At 36.1% G+C, this 21,919-nt stretch overlaps 1 protein-coding gene across 1 annotated transcript; it reads left to right on the top strand.

Annotated features, from left to right (window-relative positions):
- Nucleotides 1-447: 447 nt before the first annotated feature.
- LOC140229746 (uncharacterized) lies at nucleotides 448-20,949 on the top strand. The gene is made up of 12 exons (XM_072309981.1): nucleotides 448-511; nucleotides 2,511-2,630; nucleotides 3,466-3,675; nucleotides 5,559-5,921; nucleotides 6,445-6,529; nucleotides 7,920-8,050; nucleotides 11,497-11,763; nucleotides 12,285-12,380; nucleotides 17,425-17,475; nucleotides 18,674-18,721; nucleotides 19,532-19,624; nucleotides 20,681-20,949. The coding sequence occupies exons 1-12, from the start codon at nucleotides 448-450 to the stop codon at nucleotides 20,947-20,949; spliced, it is 1,797 nt and encodes a 598-aa protein (XP_072166082.1).
- The last annotated feature ends 970 nt before the right edge of the window (nucleotides 20,950-21,919 follow it).

The raw sequence follows: 21,919 nt of genomic DNA, 5'->3' as shown, positions 1-21,919 counted from the left end.
TTGCTTTTAAAATAACGCAGACCAGACCTGAAGGATTATGCCATCATTTTTTTTTCAAGATTTGGAGTGTGATCTAACCCATAGCTTTTCTTTATTAGCTATGAAAATGTATTCCTACATTTACGAATCATTGGAACTAATTATAATGCTTAAACAAGGACTATAAAGGATTTCCTTTAACTTGTGAATCTTTTATTCATTTTCCTAGCATATTCTAATTCAAGGAATAATTTAAATGTCTCAAAGTAAGGCTTTACCCTTTTTAGACGAAAATAAAGAAATCAATTCCTACCCCTTACTTATCCTTTCTTCTCCCATGTCAATCTAAAAACATCCGAGAAGCAGCTTATCAGTGTGTGGCCTAGATGTTGCATTTATACAATTATGCATTTTGGTGAATTGTTCTTCCATAGCAGAGGTGTCCCGGCGAGAAACAGGTTAAGAACAATGACTTTCTACAGGACTCTTGGCATCATCACTGTTTTCATAATGGCAATTTCTGCAGAAGTCGGTAAGTCACAGAAACAAAGATAACTGTTTTTTTTTTGTCTTCCGAATCGAAGAAAACGATGTGACTGTTGAGACTGGAAAGTCTTCAAAGGCGTTTTCTCGAGTACGATACGTCCTTTTGTCTAGAAAGTAAAATAAAACCAAAAACAAATCACGAAGCGAAATTTTGTGTTATACCAATGAGTTTGCTTTTCTTTACATTTTTCTTTTCTGGTCTTGTATTAGAGACGGGAAATAATATTTGACATAATCTAAATCACCGTTGGGGATTGGATTCATATCGCGTTTTTTTTTGGAATACGAAGGGTGTTCACCTGGGAAATAGTTGTTTATTTCTTTCTTTTAAGATCGTATTATTGATGATGATGATGATGATGATGAAACAGCATTTATACAGCGTCGTTTATTTGTAGAAACATTCAAAGGCGCCTGGCTCCTACAAAATGTCACACATTATTCACAAAGTTGCTGGAAAATATAGGTCTTCAGTTCAGACTTGAAGGTATTGAGGCTATTATTAACCAACTGCATCAGTAAATCTAGTCACTCAGGGTTGCACCTACTTGTGTTTTGGAGTTGTGATGTTTCACGTCCTCTCCGGAACTCTTCTGACAGGTTCGTATAATTTCGTAATGCGTGAGAAATCCTCCGAGCTGCCAAATTGTAGGCTTCGGTTAGGTTGTGTCTCAAATCCCCTCCTCGGTTAAGGGATTCCTCGACCATATCTCGGGTCAGCAGCAACCACTTGCCGTCAGAGACCAGTCGGTCTCATGAAGGGTCCCCTGAATTATCAAGTTCACAATTATATTCATTCAAAAAAGCAGTTAAGATTTAAGAACATGTTGATCACACAGTACCAGCACGACCAGTGATGTTCTATGCAGAAACCCTACCCCATTCATTCTTTATCCCCGGCTTTTATAGTTTGTTCTTCAGACTCTGCCCATACTGGACGCACCTGCCTGTGCCCATTCTGCACTTCTCCCATGTTAGATACGTCTCTGTCTCTGTTGTCCTGTACTCTTGTTGTGTCTGGCAAGTTATACTTCTCTATATGCCCTGGTAGGGCGCTGAACTGTGTATAGTTCTTAGTTGTTCTATATTCTCTTCTCTTCTATTGTATTCTGTTTTAGTTGTGCGTGAATATGTGAATATGTGAATACGTAACTGTAAACTATAATCTGTATACGTGTATATATTTATTGTGAGTTTGATTTGGCAAGCTTGCTATCGGAAGGTTTCTATCACCCTATCTTTCTTGCTATTTCCGTCTGTCCTATTATTCCCCTTATCCACGAATATCATGTTGGACACCCCTTATCCTATTGCATTAATGTATACATCGGTTGCCAAAGAGTCAAGCTTATTGCTTATCATTGGCGACCGTTCTGTATGGTAATTCATAACACAAGTAGTCCTTACTCTTATTATGTCACATCTATTTGGGTAACCAAATTTTTGATATTGTAGAACTAGCTGTAATGAATATCGCATATATATTATGTTTGATTATCTCGATAAAAAATGTAAATGATGCCATACGGAGAAAAAAAAAAAAACAAATCAAAATAAGATCAAGTAGGCCTAAGGCCAGTTAACTAAAATTTGCCGATACAGTTCATGACATATAGTCTACAGATGTTTAAAATGAGTTATGTATAACCTAATATAAGTTTCCATGACAATCCTTGAAAAAAGCAATATTGTCAAGCCACAGTAGATGCACGAAGGGTACGATAACCCCCCCCCCATTAGGTACAAGACAAATATCCAGGGCAGTCGTTATGAAACAAGGTAGATGGGCAACTAAACGCACTGTCGGAACTCTTCCAAAATATCTCGTAATAGGTTCAGGTTATATGCTCCAATCAAGAAGTGAATAAATCTGTCGAGAGAGGAGATGGTGTATAAGTTCAACTTGATAATCATTGCAGCACTGTCAGCCATATAATTATGAACTCGCCAAATTTCTATTTCTAATGAACTTCATTGATAAACAGGTTGTCTAATTCATGATGGTGTTGTGATCGTTGATGTCCGTCCGGTGTTGCAGAGAGGTCTTCAAGGAAAACTTATGTGCGAATTCCACGGAACACCACAGTCGGTAACATGGCGCAAAGGTGATGACTTAATCGGGCAGGAATCCAATGTTGCAAGAAATCCCCCTAGAGCACGTTGGGTTGATCAAACAACCCCTCCTCCAAAAACATATAACAATAATAACCACACCATTTTTCAATTTGTGTCACAGGACCGTGCTAGCATAAAGACAATCATGCCATTACAGACACTACTACAAAATATAAGTATACACAGCCCAATCGCTGTATGAATCACGCCGTGCTTGGCACAGCGTCTGGTAAGGAAACGATAAAACCCAACTATTGTGAGATTGCACTAGATTGAAGGAAACGTGAAAGAACATGTGTAGGTCATCGTATGAATTTATAAATTGGTCCTTAATTCGAGAAAGGGGGAATTCATTCCAGTGTTAGGATACAGAGTGAAAAAAAGGAAAAAAATAGTTATTTAAGACAAAAACGCATGAAATGTAATGTAGAAAATAGACGTAACGGTGAGTCGCCCAGTCTACGAATTCATGAGAGCCTCCTGCAATCCATTGTTTGATGGCTCTATTATGAGTGTTGTTGTTGTTTTTTTTTTTTTGATTTTCTTTTCTTTTTTTTTTTTGGTTATAAGAGTAACCTCTGGTATTCTCTTCTATGATGACTATACTCGACAACAATACCGTTCATACCTTTACCCTTTCTAAGCCTATACAAGAACCCCATTACAAGGAAGCCATTGCATCTCATTTTGTGCATACCGAGACAACGTGATAAAATTAATTTTCTGCACGTCAGACAATATTACACAATTATGACTGATTGTTTCTCTCTCTCTTTTTTTTTTTTTTACTCATACCTCCATCCCTTGGCCTAAAAATGACTCTAGGAAATACTTTCAGTTCCTCTTCGACTCTTGTCCTTTGGCACGAGAATGTGGTCGATGGCGAAAGCTACCGAGCGGGTTTGGTGACGTTGGATGCCAACTATTCTCTGGTCATTAACAGAGTTGATGAAGATGACGCTGGCCGATACTATTGCAATGTAACCGATTACAGGGGCATCCTCATCGGAAACTACACGGATGTGTCTGTGAGAGGTTCGTTTTCAGCGTACTATAATATAAGGTTGTATTTAGAAGTGAAAGACTGTAGGGTAGGTTAAAGACATTACATATCTACATTTTTTAAAGTGATTGAGTGTAGCATGCCACGTGAGATATAAGTAAATAGGTATGGAGCTAGTGGATTCCCCTGATACATAAACTTTCGAAAGCACTATTTCTCCTTTCACCAGCTTCGTTTATGGACGACTGGACAGATTATATCCTGCATTTTATGCTCGGTTAAATGTTGGAAGTACGACTTCATTACGAAAAAAAATTCTTTGAGAGCAACGCGTTCGCTGAAAGATCGATTTGTACAAATATCACATCACTGTTATCATAATCATCAGCAATGTTTTTATTACTATTGTCATTTTCAATTATAACAATATCATTCCCATGGCCTGTTTCTTTACAGGGATGGTTTGAAAGTTGTGTACAGTTTATAGTGTATGCTAGCTTTTATTGTTTTTTTTTTTTTTTTAGGGGAGGGGAATTAACGTCTCTCCTCAAATGTTTATTTGCCAACTCTGCCGTGAGAGCATTATCATATCTTGACTTGCCATATTTCACCTTTTTGTATCAGATTATAGACTTGCATCGAAAGTATTTTACAACGCAAATGCATGCTGTCTTGTATTGATTCATAATAACCATATCGTCACTTTTGTGGCAAAAAAAAAAAATGAAAAGATATGATGATTGATATGCCTTAAATTTCGTAATAACCTTTTTTCTAACTTTTCCACAATGCATAGATAGCGCCCCCCCCCCCCCATAGAAAAATCTCAACCGATATTCTGTCAGTAAAACTATCTGTCAATTACTGGTAACGTGCAGTTGTGATATTTAGAAGTGAAAGACTGTAGGGTAGGTTAAAGACATTACATATCTACATTTTTGAAAGTGATTGAGTGTAGCATGCCACGTGAGATATAAGTAAATACTGTAGGTATGGAGCTAGTGGATTCCCCTGATACATAAACTTTCGAAAGCGCTATTTCTCCTTTCACCAGCTTCGTTTATGGACGACTGGACAGATTATATCCTGCATTTTATGCTCGGTTAAATGTTGGAAGTACGACTACATTACGAAAAAATTTCTTTGAGAGCAACGCGTTCGCTGAAAGATCGATTTGTACAAATATCACATCACTGTTATCATAATCATCAGCAATGTTTTTATTACTATTGTCATTTTCAATTATAACAATATCATTCCCATGGCCTGTTTCTTTACAGGGATGGTTTGAAAGTTGTGTACAGTTTATAGTGTATGCTAGCTTTTATTGTTTGTTTTTTTTTTAGGGGAGGGGAATTAACGTCTCTCCTCAAATGTTTATTTGCCAACTCTGCCGTGAGAGCATTATCATATCTTGACTTGCTATATTTCACCTTTTTGTATCAGATTATAGATTTGCATCGAAAGTATTTTACAACGCAAATGCATGCTGTCTTGTATTGATTCATAATAACCATATCGTCACTTTTGTGGCAAAAAAAAAAAGAAAAGATATGATGATTGATATGCCTTAAATTTCGTAATAACCTTTTTTCTAACTTTTCCACAATGCATAGATAGCGCCCCCCCCCCCATAGAAAAATCTCAACCGATATTCTGTCAGTAAAACTATCTGTCAATTACTGGTAACGTGCAGTTGTGATAGCAAAATGCATTGAAACCTTTTCCATTACCTTCTCCTAGATATAGCACGACCTGTACGTTTTCCTGAATATGTCTTGTTAATCATATTAGTGATATTCATATTAAAGACATTTAGTTGGTTTGATTGATTATCGCCATCCATTACCTGTGTATGTACGACAAGTACGAGCATTTTTCGGGAAGTAATAGATAGTTCATCTTTATTCTGCAGATTTTCTCTCCGTCAAAGGATGCTCGAATACGAACTGTTCCCTGATTTACGACCGACAAGACTCAGGACTGCTATGCCAGGCAAGAAACGTACCGCAGGATCTTGTCAATATATACTGGCTTCATGATGGAAGCGAGGTCTCCGATATTGCCTACCACTTTTCAAAGGGCAATAATGGAACGCAGAATATTGTTGCGAAATTGCCCATTTCGACAGGTGTTCAAGGGATCTTTACATGCGTAGCTGAATCAAAGGTCACACAGGTCGAACTACAGCGGATTGCTGTGACCGTCACCATGATTCCGACTTCGGCGACGACTACAGACAGTATTACGTCATCAAAGTCAAAAGGAAGCCGTATTGGTACTTGACCAAACTTTTGTTCGATATTCAAAGTCATAAGAACATCGTGTTTTTTTTTTCTCTTCTTTGTCCCTTTAAAAAGCATATATTTCTAGTGATTTGAGTTTCCATGGTGAAGAAGGACCGAACTTTATGGATAGGTTCTAGAGACAGCAACGTAAATATTAATCAGAATAAAAATGCCCTGGTGGTTTGGAGCTTTATGCACATGCGTCTCCTTATCTATTGTAGCCATTAGACAACCAGTCACAATGCAGAACAGTAAAAAAAAAAGAAAACAAACAAACAAACAGAACAACAACAACAACAGCAAAACCTGTAAACACATCTTGAAAGGACCCAATTAACCAGAGGAAAAGTCAGCGCTTATGGATAAAGGTACATTGTATGTGTTTTAGGCTGTGATTCACTTTCTGCCTACTCTTCAAAACCAGAACCGTTCCAATATCTGTGCGGTCTCTATTATCACATCAGAGTCTCCAAAGTCTTTATTTTCTCCTTGCCTGCAATGGTTCTTTTACAGCTCTCATTGTCGGTGTTATTGCCGGCATGGCCGGGATTGTGCTTGGTGTCATCTGTTTGGCAAAGTGGCTCGTCTGCAAACGTAAGTCAAAACTACATAACTGAATCTTTGATGTGTGAATTATTTTAAAGGGGTAGCAAGTTGAAATGTATGACAGACACACATTTAATGCAAAGTGAATAAAGTGGTCGCTGCAAAGATACAGACAAGGAATTATAAAAAGGGACGGGAATTGGGAGATATAGATTGAGTTGGAAAGAGATGGAAACGAAAGACAGAGAGAGAGAGAGAGAGAGAGAGAGAAAGAGTCGGGAAAAGAAATTAATACACACACAATTCATACACATGCAAATATTTGGATTAAAACACAATATCCCTGCTGTATTTTGACATTATCAAATCGATGGTAAATTGCTCAAATGATGGCTAGGGGTTATGCTGCCGCCATTACTTCATATGTAAAGTTAACTACGGAAAAAAAAATATTGCACAAGAGACAACATAGGACTTTCATATAAAATATCACAAGAACGAGCTGGCGCAATCTAAAAGTGATTGATTTGGCAAGTAAATGAAATAATGGTCATGAACACATTAAACAATAATTCTGATTAGTTTACAATAATATGCGTCGACCGAACGAGTTATAAGTTCAAACGAACTGCTTCGAATATATTCTTTTTCACAGATTACAAAAAAAGTGTATTTTCTCAAATGACAACTTCATGCATTTCTTTTGCCCTCGGCAGGAAAGAGGAAGCCAGCGCGATACTCTGGTAAGCTGATATGGTGTCGCCACAATCGTTTCAAATGTCTGATTAGTAAAGGGTCAGATTAGATACTGTAAACATTTTTTTCTGACTCCAATTGCCTAGATAACCCTGATTTATTGAGAATGTAATTTTCCTCTTCAAAGAGAACTACTTAAGCCATTCTTTTCCTGACTGAGAGTGGGATACGCATCCAAGTGTTTGTACGTTAAATAAAATAAGATTCTTGCATATCATTTCACGTTCCATTCCCCCCCCCCCCCCCCATAAATGTTCATTTTCAGTGTTTCATTCATTTCTTATTTCGGGTTCAAACGTCTTGAGATAGTTATATGACATTGACAACATTTGGAATGGGCTTCACAACTGGAAATTTTGATTTGTTGAATCCTAATGCGTGCGTTATCAAAACGTTTGATGTTATACCACTGCTTTAACAAACATTAGAACAAATTTAGCAATTATAATAACCCGACTTACCCCGAAAAGTATTCCACCTATTTCATATGATATAATGCTGATCTTGTTTTGTACTAACGCCAAACAAGCAAAATACAAATTGTTTAAAACCATTAACTTTGCACGTGAAAGAATAACGAATATTTTCTTGAAGAATACTGAACTACCAACTTTCACTAAAGAACTGACTTATCTATGGCATATTGCCTTATATTATGATAACGCGAATACGTTTCAGTCATGAAGGTTTGTACCGTCTTCTAATTTGTTGTTCAAAGGGTCAATCACCTACATGGAGCTTTGGGAGATGTGTTCCAAGATTGACGATAACAAGGAGCTAAGTCGGGCTCTTACACAGTTCATCATGGGTGATGACTGTCAGTTGGTGATACCACCTAAAGACATGTACAACGGTCTGAGCAGATGAAAAGAGAAGACTGAAGAGGAAATACAGTGGAACCAACTCAGCCAAAATAGCACATTACAGAAGGCAATGGAAGGTTAATTCATTGACCGTTTATACTATTTATATGCCATCGTCTGTATATGTAAAGACGCAATGTGTGTGTGTGTGTGTGTGTGTGTTAGAGAGAGAGAGAGAGAGAGAGAGAGAGTTAATCAGTACCTAAATGGCATTAACAATGGGAGATTAATACACATCTTGAGTTAGTATTGATTATGTTAATTAGATGCTTTACACGGCTTATAGCATCAAACATAATAAATTTACATTGAAAATTAATTTAGTTCATTCTTTCCTTTAACTTTTGCGGACTATCAATTGCACTGTCCTTAGTTGTTTCGCCTGTTGTGTTGTTGTTGTTGTTGTTTTTGCTTTGTTAAACTATGTTACCGAACGATATTCTGATATTCTTTAGTATTCGAATTGCTACTAGGCTACACATTACTTTCTTTGTACCTTAACTTCTCAGAATATCGCAGTAAACGAGACAAGATTTCTCACGACGACATTATTCATATCTGCTGGTCTGTCGCCCAACAGCCTCAACAAATTGAGAAGCTGTTGAATGAACTAGACATCAAAACCCAAATAGAACTTGAATCACAGACGAAGAGAGCGATGGTAGAGAAGTGTTCTTCATTGCTGACAGAATGGGCGAGTAAATACACACAAAGTAGTGCTGAGACGCAGAGGACAATTTCCCATTTCATTGAAGGAGGAGATATAGAACTGAGAGCGGTTAGCATGCAAAATGACCAGAAAACAGGAAAGACACCAGTGGATGGAGAAAGGGAAGAAGAAAAGACACCTGTGCAAGGAAAAAGGAAAGAAAAGCCAGCAGAGGAAGGAAAAAAGAAAGAAGAAAAGCCACCAGTGCAAGGAAAAAGGAAAGAAAAGCCTGCAGAGGAAGGAAAAAGGAAAGAAGAAAAGCCACCAGAGGAAGGAAAAAGGAAAGAAGAACACACTTCAGGGAGAGGAAAAAGGAAAGAAGAGCAAACTACAGGAAACGGAAACAAGAAACAACAGACAACAGTGAAAGAGAAAGCTTTCAACACTAAGGTTGCTCTTTGTCTGTCTCTGGAAAACACTGGTTGTAAGGAAGTTGCAAAGACGTTTTTTCAGAGTAAGTAGATTTCTGTCAGAAATTGAAAGCTATTTGAAGTACTTCGGTGCAGAGGAACCACGTGTGTGTTTTTTTTTTCATTGGACTCAAAGAGTTGGTTTTTCAGATTTAATCCAAAAAAAAAAAAATATCCTAGAGTTAAGGTATCTCTTTTTAGTTCTTCCGTAAAGAAAGATCTTATGCTGGTTCTCTCGGAGGAGTTTAACTAAGCTGTAAAACTTGGATCTTCGTGCCGATATCATTTGGCATCTCTCTCGCGCATTAAACCTATAAGTTTAGAGAGGCCAGGTAACAAGGGTAAAATCTGACAGGAGATTTTTTTTAAAAGGTTAAGGAATGACGTTTGCTTTGTAAATGCAAAACATATTAGTTATGAAGGCATGTCTAAAAGTCTGTAGGCATATAGTAGGCCTACAGATGAAATGATAACATTACAGTTCAGGAAGGTGAATGCACAAACCCTAGTATATCATTCTTAGGTTATTGCATTTTCCCCTTGGGGTTGTTTGAAAGAGTTTTACTGAAAACATTATGTGTTGCTAAACCAGTCGACTGCCTTGCACGGCAAACGTATTTTGACGGCTGACATAGAAGCTGTAATTAAGGGATTACAGGTTGGTTAGTCCTGCAAATACGAAATGGAACGATCAAGTGTCTATTCAAAACTTCTCATGGGAAGGCCAAATATGGAAATGAATAAACTATTTATAATTTCCGATTTCGGTGATAGATATACCAAATACACAATATTAGCAGCGGAGAGAACAGCCAGAGGAGAAGGATAAAATAAGCAAATTTGCAACAACAACAAAAAAAGCAACACTGGGTATAGTTGTGACAAAATGAACATGTATTGCATTATTTTTTTAAAGGCCTAACAAATGTTAGCACTTCCAACAAATTAGCCAATCGAAATGGGGGAAAAGTAATCTTAAGTATTCTTAACTGGATCGGAATTTATAGGCCTACACGTTTACCATAATGTCGCCGAGTTCGTCTTGATAATGTGCACGGATGAGGAGACAAGACGTCGTTACGAGTTTTCACAAAATGTCCGTATTCGTAATAGGGGGTCCTGTATGAATGATGTTAGCAGACAATTTCTTTATAACGTTAATCAAAACCTTAAATGGGAATTCCAGACGATTTTCATGATTTCATATCATGCAGTACATAAATCATTAGCTCCATGTACAAATTTGTGGAATTTATTGTGGTTTTTGAGAAGCGAAACAATACTCTCAAAAACCTTAAACAAATTACACTGAACAAGGATGATGACATAGGAGGTTCACATATTTCAGAAATGTAGCAGTGTAATTCCATTACAATACTGCTTGCCTGCCAGTTCACCTGTGTATAATCTATTCATGCCTTCTTCTTTTGTTCTGCTTCCTTGAGCCCCAACTCATGCATTCTTTTGGTGACTCTGCCATGTCATCATCCTTGTTCATTGCAATGTGTTATAAATTTCGAATTTATTCTTATTCTTCATCCCAATCATCATGAATTCTGAAACTCCGTCCACAATACAACTAGTTAATAGCTGTTCAAATGTAAAAATCTGAAAATCATCCGGGGGTTTCCTTTAAACGTAACTCTGTTACGGCAAAATATCAGTATGTTGTTTAGACATTTGGTCAATATCTTTGTTGTGGAGAGATAACTTAAGACTAGGCCCTACTTATCTACAACAGCTGATAACAGAATATCGTCCAGCAAAAAATCTTCGCTCTCAGTCCAAACTTCTGTTGTACACTCTCACAATATCAACACAGTATTAGGGTGCAAGATCTTTTCAACTAGCAGCAGCAGTATTATGGAACAAATTACCCACGTACCTCACGGAAACCAACACAGTAGATGCTTTTAAGCGTTTGTTGAAAACATGTCTTTTTACTATGTTCATGGATTATGTTTAACACTATACAATGTTTGTCACAGCTCTGTCACTTTTCATCTTGTTTTGCCTCCTCTCTCTCTCTCTCTCTCTCTCTCATGTCTATTTTCCTAATTTCAGTTAGTTTCCTTCCTTCAATGTGCATAGAGACATTAATATATTTTGTGATATGTGCTATACAAATATGGTTTATTATCATTATTACCTTAGAAATCACATTATAATATATCAAGCCTGTCTTGTTTTCCAATAAATGATGTGGCACGTGTACAGTATGACTATTGACAAAGACTACATACAGTGAATCCTGTGATACTCAAATTTGTATCTCATACAGTTTCAGAAAAAAATAAAAAGCTGGTGGATAATGAGGACATTGAGACAGTGGCCCTGGCTATAACCAAACGACACTTCGAGTCGTTAGGTAGAGAAACGCACATGAAGCCAAAAGACATAGAAGCCAGAAACAAGGAGAACTTAAAATGGTTGTTTAGAACAGACAGGCTGCTGGAAGACTGGGTGTCGAACCAAGAATGCAGCAATTACGAGATTAGATGTCGACTTCGGAAAGCTGCTGAAAAATGTGATCGACGAGACGTTGCAGGTATAACGTGATTAGTGATTATACTGTGTGTGTGTGTGTGTGTGTATATATATACACAATAGTTTTAATTTTGTATTAATAAAATTAACGTTTAAATTTCTCTATTAGGTTGTGGTGCATTTTTATAAAAGTAGGAATAATCAGAGAAAATACTACCGTGATTGCCGTTATGCTATTATGATGTTAAATAACATGCCGACAACGAATTAAGTTGACATACAGGCTAAGGGGGAGGACGAGTGGAGAAGTAGTGAGTGAAACCCTTCTGGTAATGAGCTCGATTTAAATGACATTTCACACCTTCGTACTGTCGAGCTATCCACTTTTTGTTCGGAGGGGCTGTAAAACGAGAGTGGGAGCCTGTAATCGGGTTCTGCAGATAGTTTTTGTTCCGCAGATTATGTGTCAATATCGCATCAAGCAAAGCCGATGTCAGATATCTAATCTGTCACATCTGCTTGTTGCAACAATTACGTCAAAATCACTCTTCTCGTTTCATAAATCATTTGATTGCGTCACAGATATATGCATTGAGCAAGACCAATGCGCCATCTACCACGAGAAGGAGCCAAGACTATTTATTCAAAACGAGCAAGAGAGAACGTCACGGAAAGAAGGTAATCAATTTACAATGGGAATCGGTCACTCACCGAATTTTGTATTACAGTCTGTCGTTAGTTATCTCATGAGAAAATTGATTTTATAGATGAGCAATTCACTACCGAATGATGACGCACGTTGATGGGTATGGATGAGACAACAGTGTTTACAACTACTGGGAATCTTTTTGAAGTCTTTCGATTATTATGAGGTACACGATAGGTATGGCAGAGGAAATGTTGATAATAGCTATATTGTGCTATGTCCAATTTGTCTTAATGCTTACTTCAGTCATCAGGTCACACATTATTTTATAAACATAAGTAATTCTTTGATAAGTCACTGCAGCCTTCTTTCCTTCACCAAATAGTAACTGGAAGAGACGCAATATGAACAGAAATATAAATATTGCAGAAGCATTTTAAGCAATACGTGCAATTGCAACATTATCATTGTTATAGTTAAGTACCTCTTTTTATCTTTGCAGCTTATCTCTTTTTTACAAAAAAAAAAAAATCTATAAGACCGTTTTCATAAGGTATTCACATTTATGGATATTTCATTCCAGGGAACAAAGACACGAGCTATTCCGTTAGCCTGCTCTCAATCAAGAAAATAGTGTTAAGAATAAAGTTTGCAATATTTTGTAAGCAAATTTTTGTAATTTCTCTATAATTGATAAGCCCTCGAGAATTACGGTTAACTCATCAACATTGATTGATGATATTTTTTACTAATATCGGTACCGATTTTCCGAAATCTGGTCTTTTGTATAGTGATATATCTGCTCCATGTCAAGCAAACATAAAGTAAGAAGAAGCGCAAATTCACCTCAGCAAATACATCATTACTCAACGACGATTTAATCACGGAAACATGGGATGATGTATTATTTTGCGCAGACCCAAATATTGCTTATGATGCGTTCTGGAATATATTTTTTCCTCTTATTTTGACAAACATATCCCCACAATTACAAGGAAAAGTATAATAGAAAAATTAAAAATCCATGGATAACAAAAGGAATTTTCAGATCAATTAAGAAAAAAATATATTACATAAATACAGTTTACGGTATACATTATTAAGAAATAAATTGTCACAAATTATAAGGCTGTCTCGTAGGATGTTATAGAAGACTTTCAAAATGGTACTGGAAATATGTCAGCCACTTGGAAAGTTATTAATGATGTAATTGACTTATAAAGCAAAATAATATGTCAACATTTCAAATCATGCTTGACGGATAAACACTCTGTAACCATAGGGATGTAGCATGTTGTTTTAATGAGTATTTTGTTAAGATAGGTCCTAGTCAAGCTTCAAAAATAGATCCCACACGAACTAATTTCTCTTAGTATTTAGGTGTGTCAAATGATAATTCATTATTTTTTAAACCAACAGATTACAGTGAGATTCTTGACACTGTGCACTCATTAAAATCAAGTTACACAATTCGTCATGATGGAATGAGCACGTATCTTTTAAAACAGATTGTTGTTAGTATAATTACACCTTTAGTACATATTTGTAACTTGTCACTCCAAACTGGTAGATTTCCGAATGCATGTAAAATTACAAAAGTTATTCCAATATGCTAAAAAGATGACTCCTCTTCTGTTTTCAAATTACCGTCCTATCTCTATCCTTCCTAGTATTTCTAAGGTAATAGAAAGACTTGTTTATAACAGACTGTATGAATTTTTGACACAAAATGCTATACTTAAAGGGGATGGCTAGTAACTGATCAGTGGGAATCAGTGGGAATGCTGGAGGATGATTGTTCCAATCCTTGTGGGATTCATTTAAGAGTACATTATATATCTATTGTTGTGTGAAAATTATTTGCTTCAGAATGGTCTCATATTCAAGTAATGTGCAGTTTAATGTTTCCAGGTTATCGTGCCTGGTCAGTGACGGGGCATTAATCTGCACATTACTTGAATATGAGACCGTTCTGAAGCAAATCATTTTCACACAACAGTAGATATATAATGTACTCGTAAATGAATCTCACAAGGATTGGAACAATTACCCCTCAGAATTCCCACTGATTCCCACTGATCGGTTACTAGCCATCCCCTGTAACCAAGACCAGTATGGTTTCAGGAAATTTCAGTCTACAGATATGGCACTGGCCTAATTATACGATAGAGTGTCGACTGCGTTAGCTATACAAAAACATGTCATCGGTGTTTTCATAGACCTAAGCAAGGCATTCGACACTCTTAACCACACTATCCTCATACGTAAATTGCAGTGCTATGGAGTTCGTGGCATTCCACTTGAATGGTTTAAAGATTACTTGTCGAATAGAAAGAGGAAACATTGATAATAGCTTCATTGTTGCCATGTCCAATTTGTCTTAATGCTTACTTCAGTCATCAGTTCACACATTATTTTATAAACATAAGTAGTTCTTTGATAAATCACTGCTTTTTCCTTCTTCCCTTCACCACATAGTAATTGGAAGAGACGCAATATGAACAGAAATATAGATATTGCAGAAGCATTTTAAGCAATACGTGCTTTTTGCAACATAATCATTGTTATACTTAAGTACCTCTTTTTATCTTTACAGCTTATCTCTGTTTTTACCCCCAAAAATAAATTTCTATAAGACCTTTTTCATAAGGCATTCACATTTATGGATATTTCATTCCAGGGAACAAAGACACGAGCTATTCCGTTAACCTGCTCTTCTTAAAACAAAAAAAAAAATAATGTTAAGAATAAGCTTTGCAATATTTTGTAAGCAAATCTTTGTAATATCTCTATATTTGATAAGCCCTCGAGAATTACGATTAACTTATCAACATTGATTGCTAATATTTTTACGAATATTGATTCTGATTATTCGAAATCTAGTCTTTTGTATAGTGATATATCTGCTCATTTACCTATACTTTTCATCTGTAACGACACAAAAGGTTCCCATGTCACGCAAACACAAAGTATGAAGAAGCGCAATGGCATTTGGCTAGCCAAATTATACGATAGAATGTCGACTGCCTTAGCTATACAAAAACATGTCATCGGGGTTTTTATGGACCTAAGCAAGGCATTCGACACTCTTGACCACACTATCCACATACGTAAATTGGCAGTGCTATGGAGTTCCTGGCATTCCACATGAATGTTTTAAAGATTACTTGTCGAATAGAAAGCAATATGTGTACTATGAATCTGTTAACTCTGAAGTATCACCTATACAATGTGGAGTCCCACAAGGATCAATCTTTTTTTTTTTTGGACCTTTATTATTTCTAGTGTATGTAAATGATATTTCAAACTCATCTAAGTCACTGCAATAAATTATGATGGTCGATGTCACCAGTGTATTCTGTTCCAATTCAGATTTTTATTTGCTCCAAAGAACTCTCAATACTGAATTACCGAAATTATCTACATGGTTAAAGAGTAATAGAATATCACCCAGTTTGAAGAAGACAAATTTTATGTATTTTCATAATAAGAAGCATAAAAATGAAATGCATCATTTAAATATTATGGTAGATACTATTGGATCCAAAAAAAAAATAATGTATCAAATTCCTCGGAATATATGAAAATATGAAATTGAATGTTCATGTGCTATATATCTCTGATAAAGTGTCTCGTAATGTTTGTATACTTCATAAGTTACGATATTATGTCTCTCAGAATATTTTATTTATGCTATATAATTCGTTAATATTATCGCACATTTCTTAGTACAAAATTGTATGGGCAACGTCAAAAAGCTACTTTGATAGTGTATTACTTCTACAAAAGAAAGCTATACGTATATGCACCATTTCCGGTTATCGACACCATTCAGATTCTTTATCAGCAGAATTAAAAACGCTTAATGTAAATGACATTTTTATTTTTGTGTGTGTGTGCAAAAGTCACTCTTTATGTTTCGCTTGCATAATGGTCGGTTGTTATTTTCTTTTTTCTCTCACTATTTCAATTAAGGACCTACATTCTTATCCCACAAGACAATCTGATGAGGTTCATTTATATAATCCTAAAACAATGATGGCTTTTAAATCTATCAGACACACTGGACCCGATATTTGGAACTCTCTTCCTTCTGATATTCGAACTTTAAAGTTTATGCACTCTTTTAAGAAAGCTGTAAAGACAATGTTGCTTTCTGGATATCAGTAATTCCATTGTCATTGTTAATGTATTATACAGGAAATTCTTTCGCAGAAATATCAACGCATTTAATTTATTACGTAATCATATAACCGACCATGAACTGTATTAACTGTTCACATGTACCTCGGTAAGAAAATATTTGGTTATGCCTTGCTAATCAGTGATACAGGTGAACTTACTTTGTATAAACCTTTAGTGAAAGCAAACAGACCTCTCCTTTCCCTCCTTTCAACTATCCTATCTCTATGCAAGTATCCTCCCTCCTATTCTCCTTCCGATGTGTATTATATGTATGCACGGGAGCTGCATGCAAATCAAGCCACGCTTATGCTGTAGCCCCACTGTAATATTCATTGTTGTAGGCCTATGTTTGTTGTAGGCCTATGTTTGTTGTAAGTTTTGCTTTGTATATTGTGCAAAGGCAATGAAGCAAAAAAAAATATTCTGTGAACAACTTATATTTATGTATGTACATGGATGTGCATGTACATTGATGGCAATGAACAAAAACAATATTCTGTGAACAACTTGTATTTATGTATGTACATGGATGTGTATGTACATTGATGATACAGAAACCAATAATTCAAATCAAGTAAAATGATAATAAGTTGCTGGAATCGATTTTGCAAATACTACTTGTTGCTATGTCTGACAAGCCTGGAACAAATGTTCAGCTTGTAAAGAACAACTTTTGTTTAAAATGTATAATAGAATTTGAATGAGATATGAAAACGGATATTGTGTTTTTTACTATATTTTGCACAAACGATGATAATGGGCAAATTGATTATAAAAATGAGGACAAGAATAACGGCAGTGAAATTGAAAGTAGGAAGAATACGATGGTAACATAAACTACACGTCTTTTCACCAAAGGCCTCACATACAATGTTGTCTATTCCATCACAGGGATTAGCAGTGGTGTCAAGAATTCGATGGAAGACACGCCATCTGAAAGTAGTAAGTCTTTTGAGGCACGGAATCAAATGCAATATACTTTTTTTTTTTGAGAGCTTAAGCGATAATCTATTAAGAGTACAGCTCGTTTCAAGGAACTGTACCTCAAGTAATACAGTTTATTTCAACACGAATAATGGTGTTAACAATGCTGATCAGTCGTGAAGATAGTGAAAACAATAACAAAGTTATCTAGATGAAAAAAAAAATCAAAAATCACGCATTGGCATCTCAAATTAATATCAGCTGATATATAGTGCTTGCGACCAGCAGGAGCGGCACCTTTACAAAATTAAGGGGGGGGGGTTCAAGAGTCAATCCTACCCCCCATTTTTTCCTCTTATTTGTTTTATTCAAAAATAGATAAAGAGAGGATGCGCGCCTAGTGCGCTCCGCTCTGAATCCGCCAGTGACCAGGGTAATGTGCTTGGGACATTGCTGCAACTAGGACACAACCAAAACTGTTATTTTGAAAAACATTTCTTTTTTTTTATAATAGGCTCTACTTATGCTCTGCATCGCTTGCTCAAGAAGGCCTTGCTGACGTTTCGAATGAAACTAGTCAGGGTGGACAGATTATAGGAATATTTTCATCATTCAACTTACATTTTCTGGTAAATAAATGGTTTCAATACACACATCTAAGGGAACGTTGAGGTGAGAAAGACCAATAACAGCTTGGAATTAAAAAAGAAAAGGAAAGCTTCGCAGAACTTGACTGTATAATGGGAAAAAGATATGAAGAAGGCCGACATGTGTAATTACCCATGTCAACGGAATGCATTTCTCTGCCAACTCTCAGAAGGAGAATGACACTGCAAACAGTTCAAAGACATCGAGGCAAGTTGAATCTAGATGTGTTGCACTTGTGCACTGTAACTATTGTTAGGCCTACTTTACACAGTTATTATTTAGGTGACTACAAGTGTCCCATGCGAGTGGCCAGTCAGCTGGATTTGAGTTGTTCCCATGGTACACTTACTTCCTATACATGTCACTAATCTTCACAGAAGACGGAAAAAAACTTTAATTTATGCATTCGTGGTTGGTCGTCTAACCGCAATTAAACTGAACAGATTGTCATTTCAGATTGATTGGTATGGGTTAGCATGAGCTGATAATCACTCCCTAATACAGAACCGAATGACCATGATGACGGAATTTTGCTTTGTCATTGTTTATTTTTTTCCTTCATGTACAGCCGCACTGTTGTCAGAACCCAAAGATGAATCCAAGGAAGACAAAAGGGGTAAATATCCGTTATTCTTTTCACGTCCATAATCTTTTCGAGATACCTTGTTAACACAAAAAGACTAAATAATGAAATTGGAGCAATTCGTTAATACATGTCGGGATGTCTTTGCTTTTCATGCAGTCGCTTAATAGCAAAGTACATGACATTGTACTGCAGCATTATGCTTTGAAGAGTCAGAAACTCCTAACTTGAAAATAATAAGGGGTTGCATATCCAGCTGGCGAAGGCATGTATAGGTCATGCACGTATTCGTTGGGACCATTGTTCTTGCAAACAAGAATGGGGTTGTTGTCGGCATGTATATTCTTATAATCAATCATTCATTTCATTTCATTTTATTTATTTGCCCGTTACAAAGTTCATGGAAATTTGCTTTCAATGGTTAAGATTAAATTGAATGAAACTAAGAACATACCTAACACTGTGACCTAAGAAACAAATAAAACTATGTGTGTCACATATGAAAGTTGCCTATTTCTTTTTTGCTCGACTTTCTAGTATGTGCATTGTCTTCTCAACAAAAGCTAAAATGACATAAAGAAATAAAAAGACTATGCTATAACAGGAAATAATTATGCCTCTTCAACCCTGATGCTGTCCGATAGAATACGTGAGGTTGACCACGTATGGCCGATTATATGCATATCTATATCCTAGATACCAGTCAAAAAAATGTCAATTTTAGATTGTTCTGCCTTTCCCAATGTATATAATGGAGTTTAAATATTCCATATCATATCATATGACCATACCAAAAAATAAAAGGATTGAGTTTGTTAGTGTTCGTTGCTGGTCAAAAAACAGAGCAAAATGACACCGAATCAGGATCGGAAAAAACCAAAGAAAAGGAAGACGTGGAAGAAGCCAGTAGTGAAGGCGAAGAAGACGTAGGTTTAGGTAAGTATTTCTCAGAGACCACGTATTGTTTGTCAAAGCTTGATTCATGATTTTAGAGGCGTCAAATATGTTTATGTCCTATGATATCTCACGATTCCCTTAAAGAGAATTTAGACAAACAAAATGATTAAAGACCACCTGAAAGCGTAACTAAATACAGGCGTAATTCCTTTCCGCCTTTCTTGAAGCTGCTTTAATGTTGATGATAGATATGAATGTGATAATAGCAGTTGTGTTTTTTTTAGTCTTTTTCTTAAATCTTGTGTATTCTTTTTTGTTTTATAAGTAAGTTTCGACGTTGTTTCTTTGGAGGGTTCTGAAAGATTTATCTTCCTTTTTTTTTTTCTTTTTCCTTTTAACTTTCCCTTTTTTGCATGTACGTTTAAGCTTTTTTTATTGTTTTCTGACTTGAGGAAAAAAGAATATGCTATGAAAAGAACAATATCAACTATGAAAAAAACACCGTGTAAAGTATGTGTTGAAATCAGAGAATGTAATAATGTGTAATGTGTGTATGTACGGAAACATTCGTCAGTCAACTTTTGAAAGTTGAAATTGCCTCTTAAGTCTTAGATTTAATGATTTCTTGTCGACCTGCTACAAATAGACTGAAGTTTTAATTTCTTTTCACGTCGATATCCAGAGAAATCGTACCACAGCGACCTTCAAGAACACTATTAAACCTTGTTTTGAGTTTGAATTTTGTTCTTTAGTTTTGTTTTGCTTCTTTTTGTTCTTTTTTTTTTAGCAAGTTAGTTTGTGTTATGCTCTTGCAAGCCGATTGGAAGGGAGGATAGAATTGAAGTTAGTCATTATTGCGTGGTGTCTTACTCATCAATAGGATTCCAAGTCGAGTGACTTGGTCCACAAAATCATACAAATCGTGTTAAAAATTGGAATTACATCAAAATACATAAGTAACAACAACAAACAAACAAAAACACGTCAATATCATCCATTTCGAGAGTAATGATTGGCTGCAGATAAGACATTGATAAAAGGCACAGATTCTTCCTCGCCTATTCTCTTTTTTGTTGTTGCTGTTGTTACATTTAGTTAGCAGCATAACCATCGACGAAATCCAACTCATCAGGAAGTATGCCGACCCGGAGGTAGTGCGAAGTATCGCCAAAGACTTAAAGCTTGATAACCCAGAGTCTGTAGATGATATGGACATCGTTCTAGCGCTTGAAAGGGAGAGGGGAAGAAGGAGAGCAGGCCAGCGAGAAAGGATCAGGAAAGCTTTGAAAAAGACGAATGCCAAATACGGTAAAACTAACTTCTATTTGGAATTGGGTATAGCTTACTTCTTTGATCTTGAATAGAATGGTTGATTTATTTTTAAAATGTGGTGCCTCACTTCAAACGAAATCGCATTTATAATGTACACGTACTTTGCATTGCTATTCTGAAGTGATTGGATGTTGTTGGTTTTTAAGTTAGAATGGCCCAAAAGTCTGCAAAACGTAATGGAGACAAACAAAGGTCACTCAGTCATGAAATTGTAAGACGTTATCCTTTAACTTTAAAAGGAAAATCGTTTTTAAAGGGAATGGCTAGTAACTGATCAGTAGGAATCAGTGGGACTGCTGGGGGATGATTGTTCCAATTCTTGTGAGATTTATTTAAGAGTATAGTTGTATGAAAATTATTTGCTTCAGAATGGTCTCATATTCAAATAATGTGCGGTTTAATGTTTCCAGGCTAGCATGCCTGTATACAGTGACGGGGCATTAAACTGCACATTTATCACCTACGACACCATGACGGTGATGAGTCATTGTAAATTGTAAAAATTAAAAATTAATGGGTTCTAGTACTACGACTAAGTTTAGCAATCGAGATGATAGCCCTTGCCGAGTATGTTATTATGCATTAGTATGTTTTTTCTTTATCATGGCTTAAACTAAAACGTTGAATGATCAATGCTGAATAACTACGTCTATGGAGAGCAATTTGTCAGTAACTTACAAGAGAAACATTTTAAATGAAGAATTATCTTTTTAGTATAAAGCATTATCCGTTACTATAAAAGGTTAAAAACAACACTTGCTGTTGGAGGGAAGCTCGGGGTTAGAAGATGAGAATCATGATTTTCAATAGTAGCACAGGTTGTACTCGCGTGCAATGTGACAAGATTTGATCATCGTGTGTTTGCTTGCCCTTTTTATCATTGAGTGCTACTACTTATGTGATGCATATTTGCAGAGCAAAACATAGCTGCGGAAAATGTATCAAAAGGAAGGATTATTGAGATTCATTCACAAGGATGGTTCGACATGTCCATGCATTTCC

This window comes from Diadema setosum, chromosome 6 (assembly GCF_964275005.1).
Source record: "Diadema setosum chromosome 6, eeDiaSeto1, whole genome shotgun sequence".
Lineage (NCBI taxonomy): Eukaryota > Metazoa > Echinodermata > Echinoidea > Diadematoida > Diadematidae > Diadema > Diadema setosum.
The sequence above is the reverse complement of the archived record's forward strand: the minus strand, read 5'-3'. Positions and strand labels throughout refer to the sequence as shown.

Bases quoted from the DNA above. Each gene is read 5' to 3' on its own strand.
- LOC140229746 (XM_072309981.1), top strand. From the start codon at position 448: ATGACTTTCTACAGGACTCTTGGCATCATCACTGTTTTCATAATGGCA. The intron at 6,530-7,919 runs GTCAAAACTACA...TCAGTCATGAAG, and splicing joins TGGCTCGTCTGCAAACGTAA to GTTTGTACCGTCTTCTAATT. The intron at 17,476-18,673 runs GTAAGTCTTTTG...CTTCATGTACAG, and splicing joins AGACACGCCATCTGAAAGTA to CCGCACTGTTGTCAGAACCC.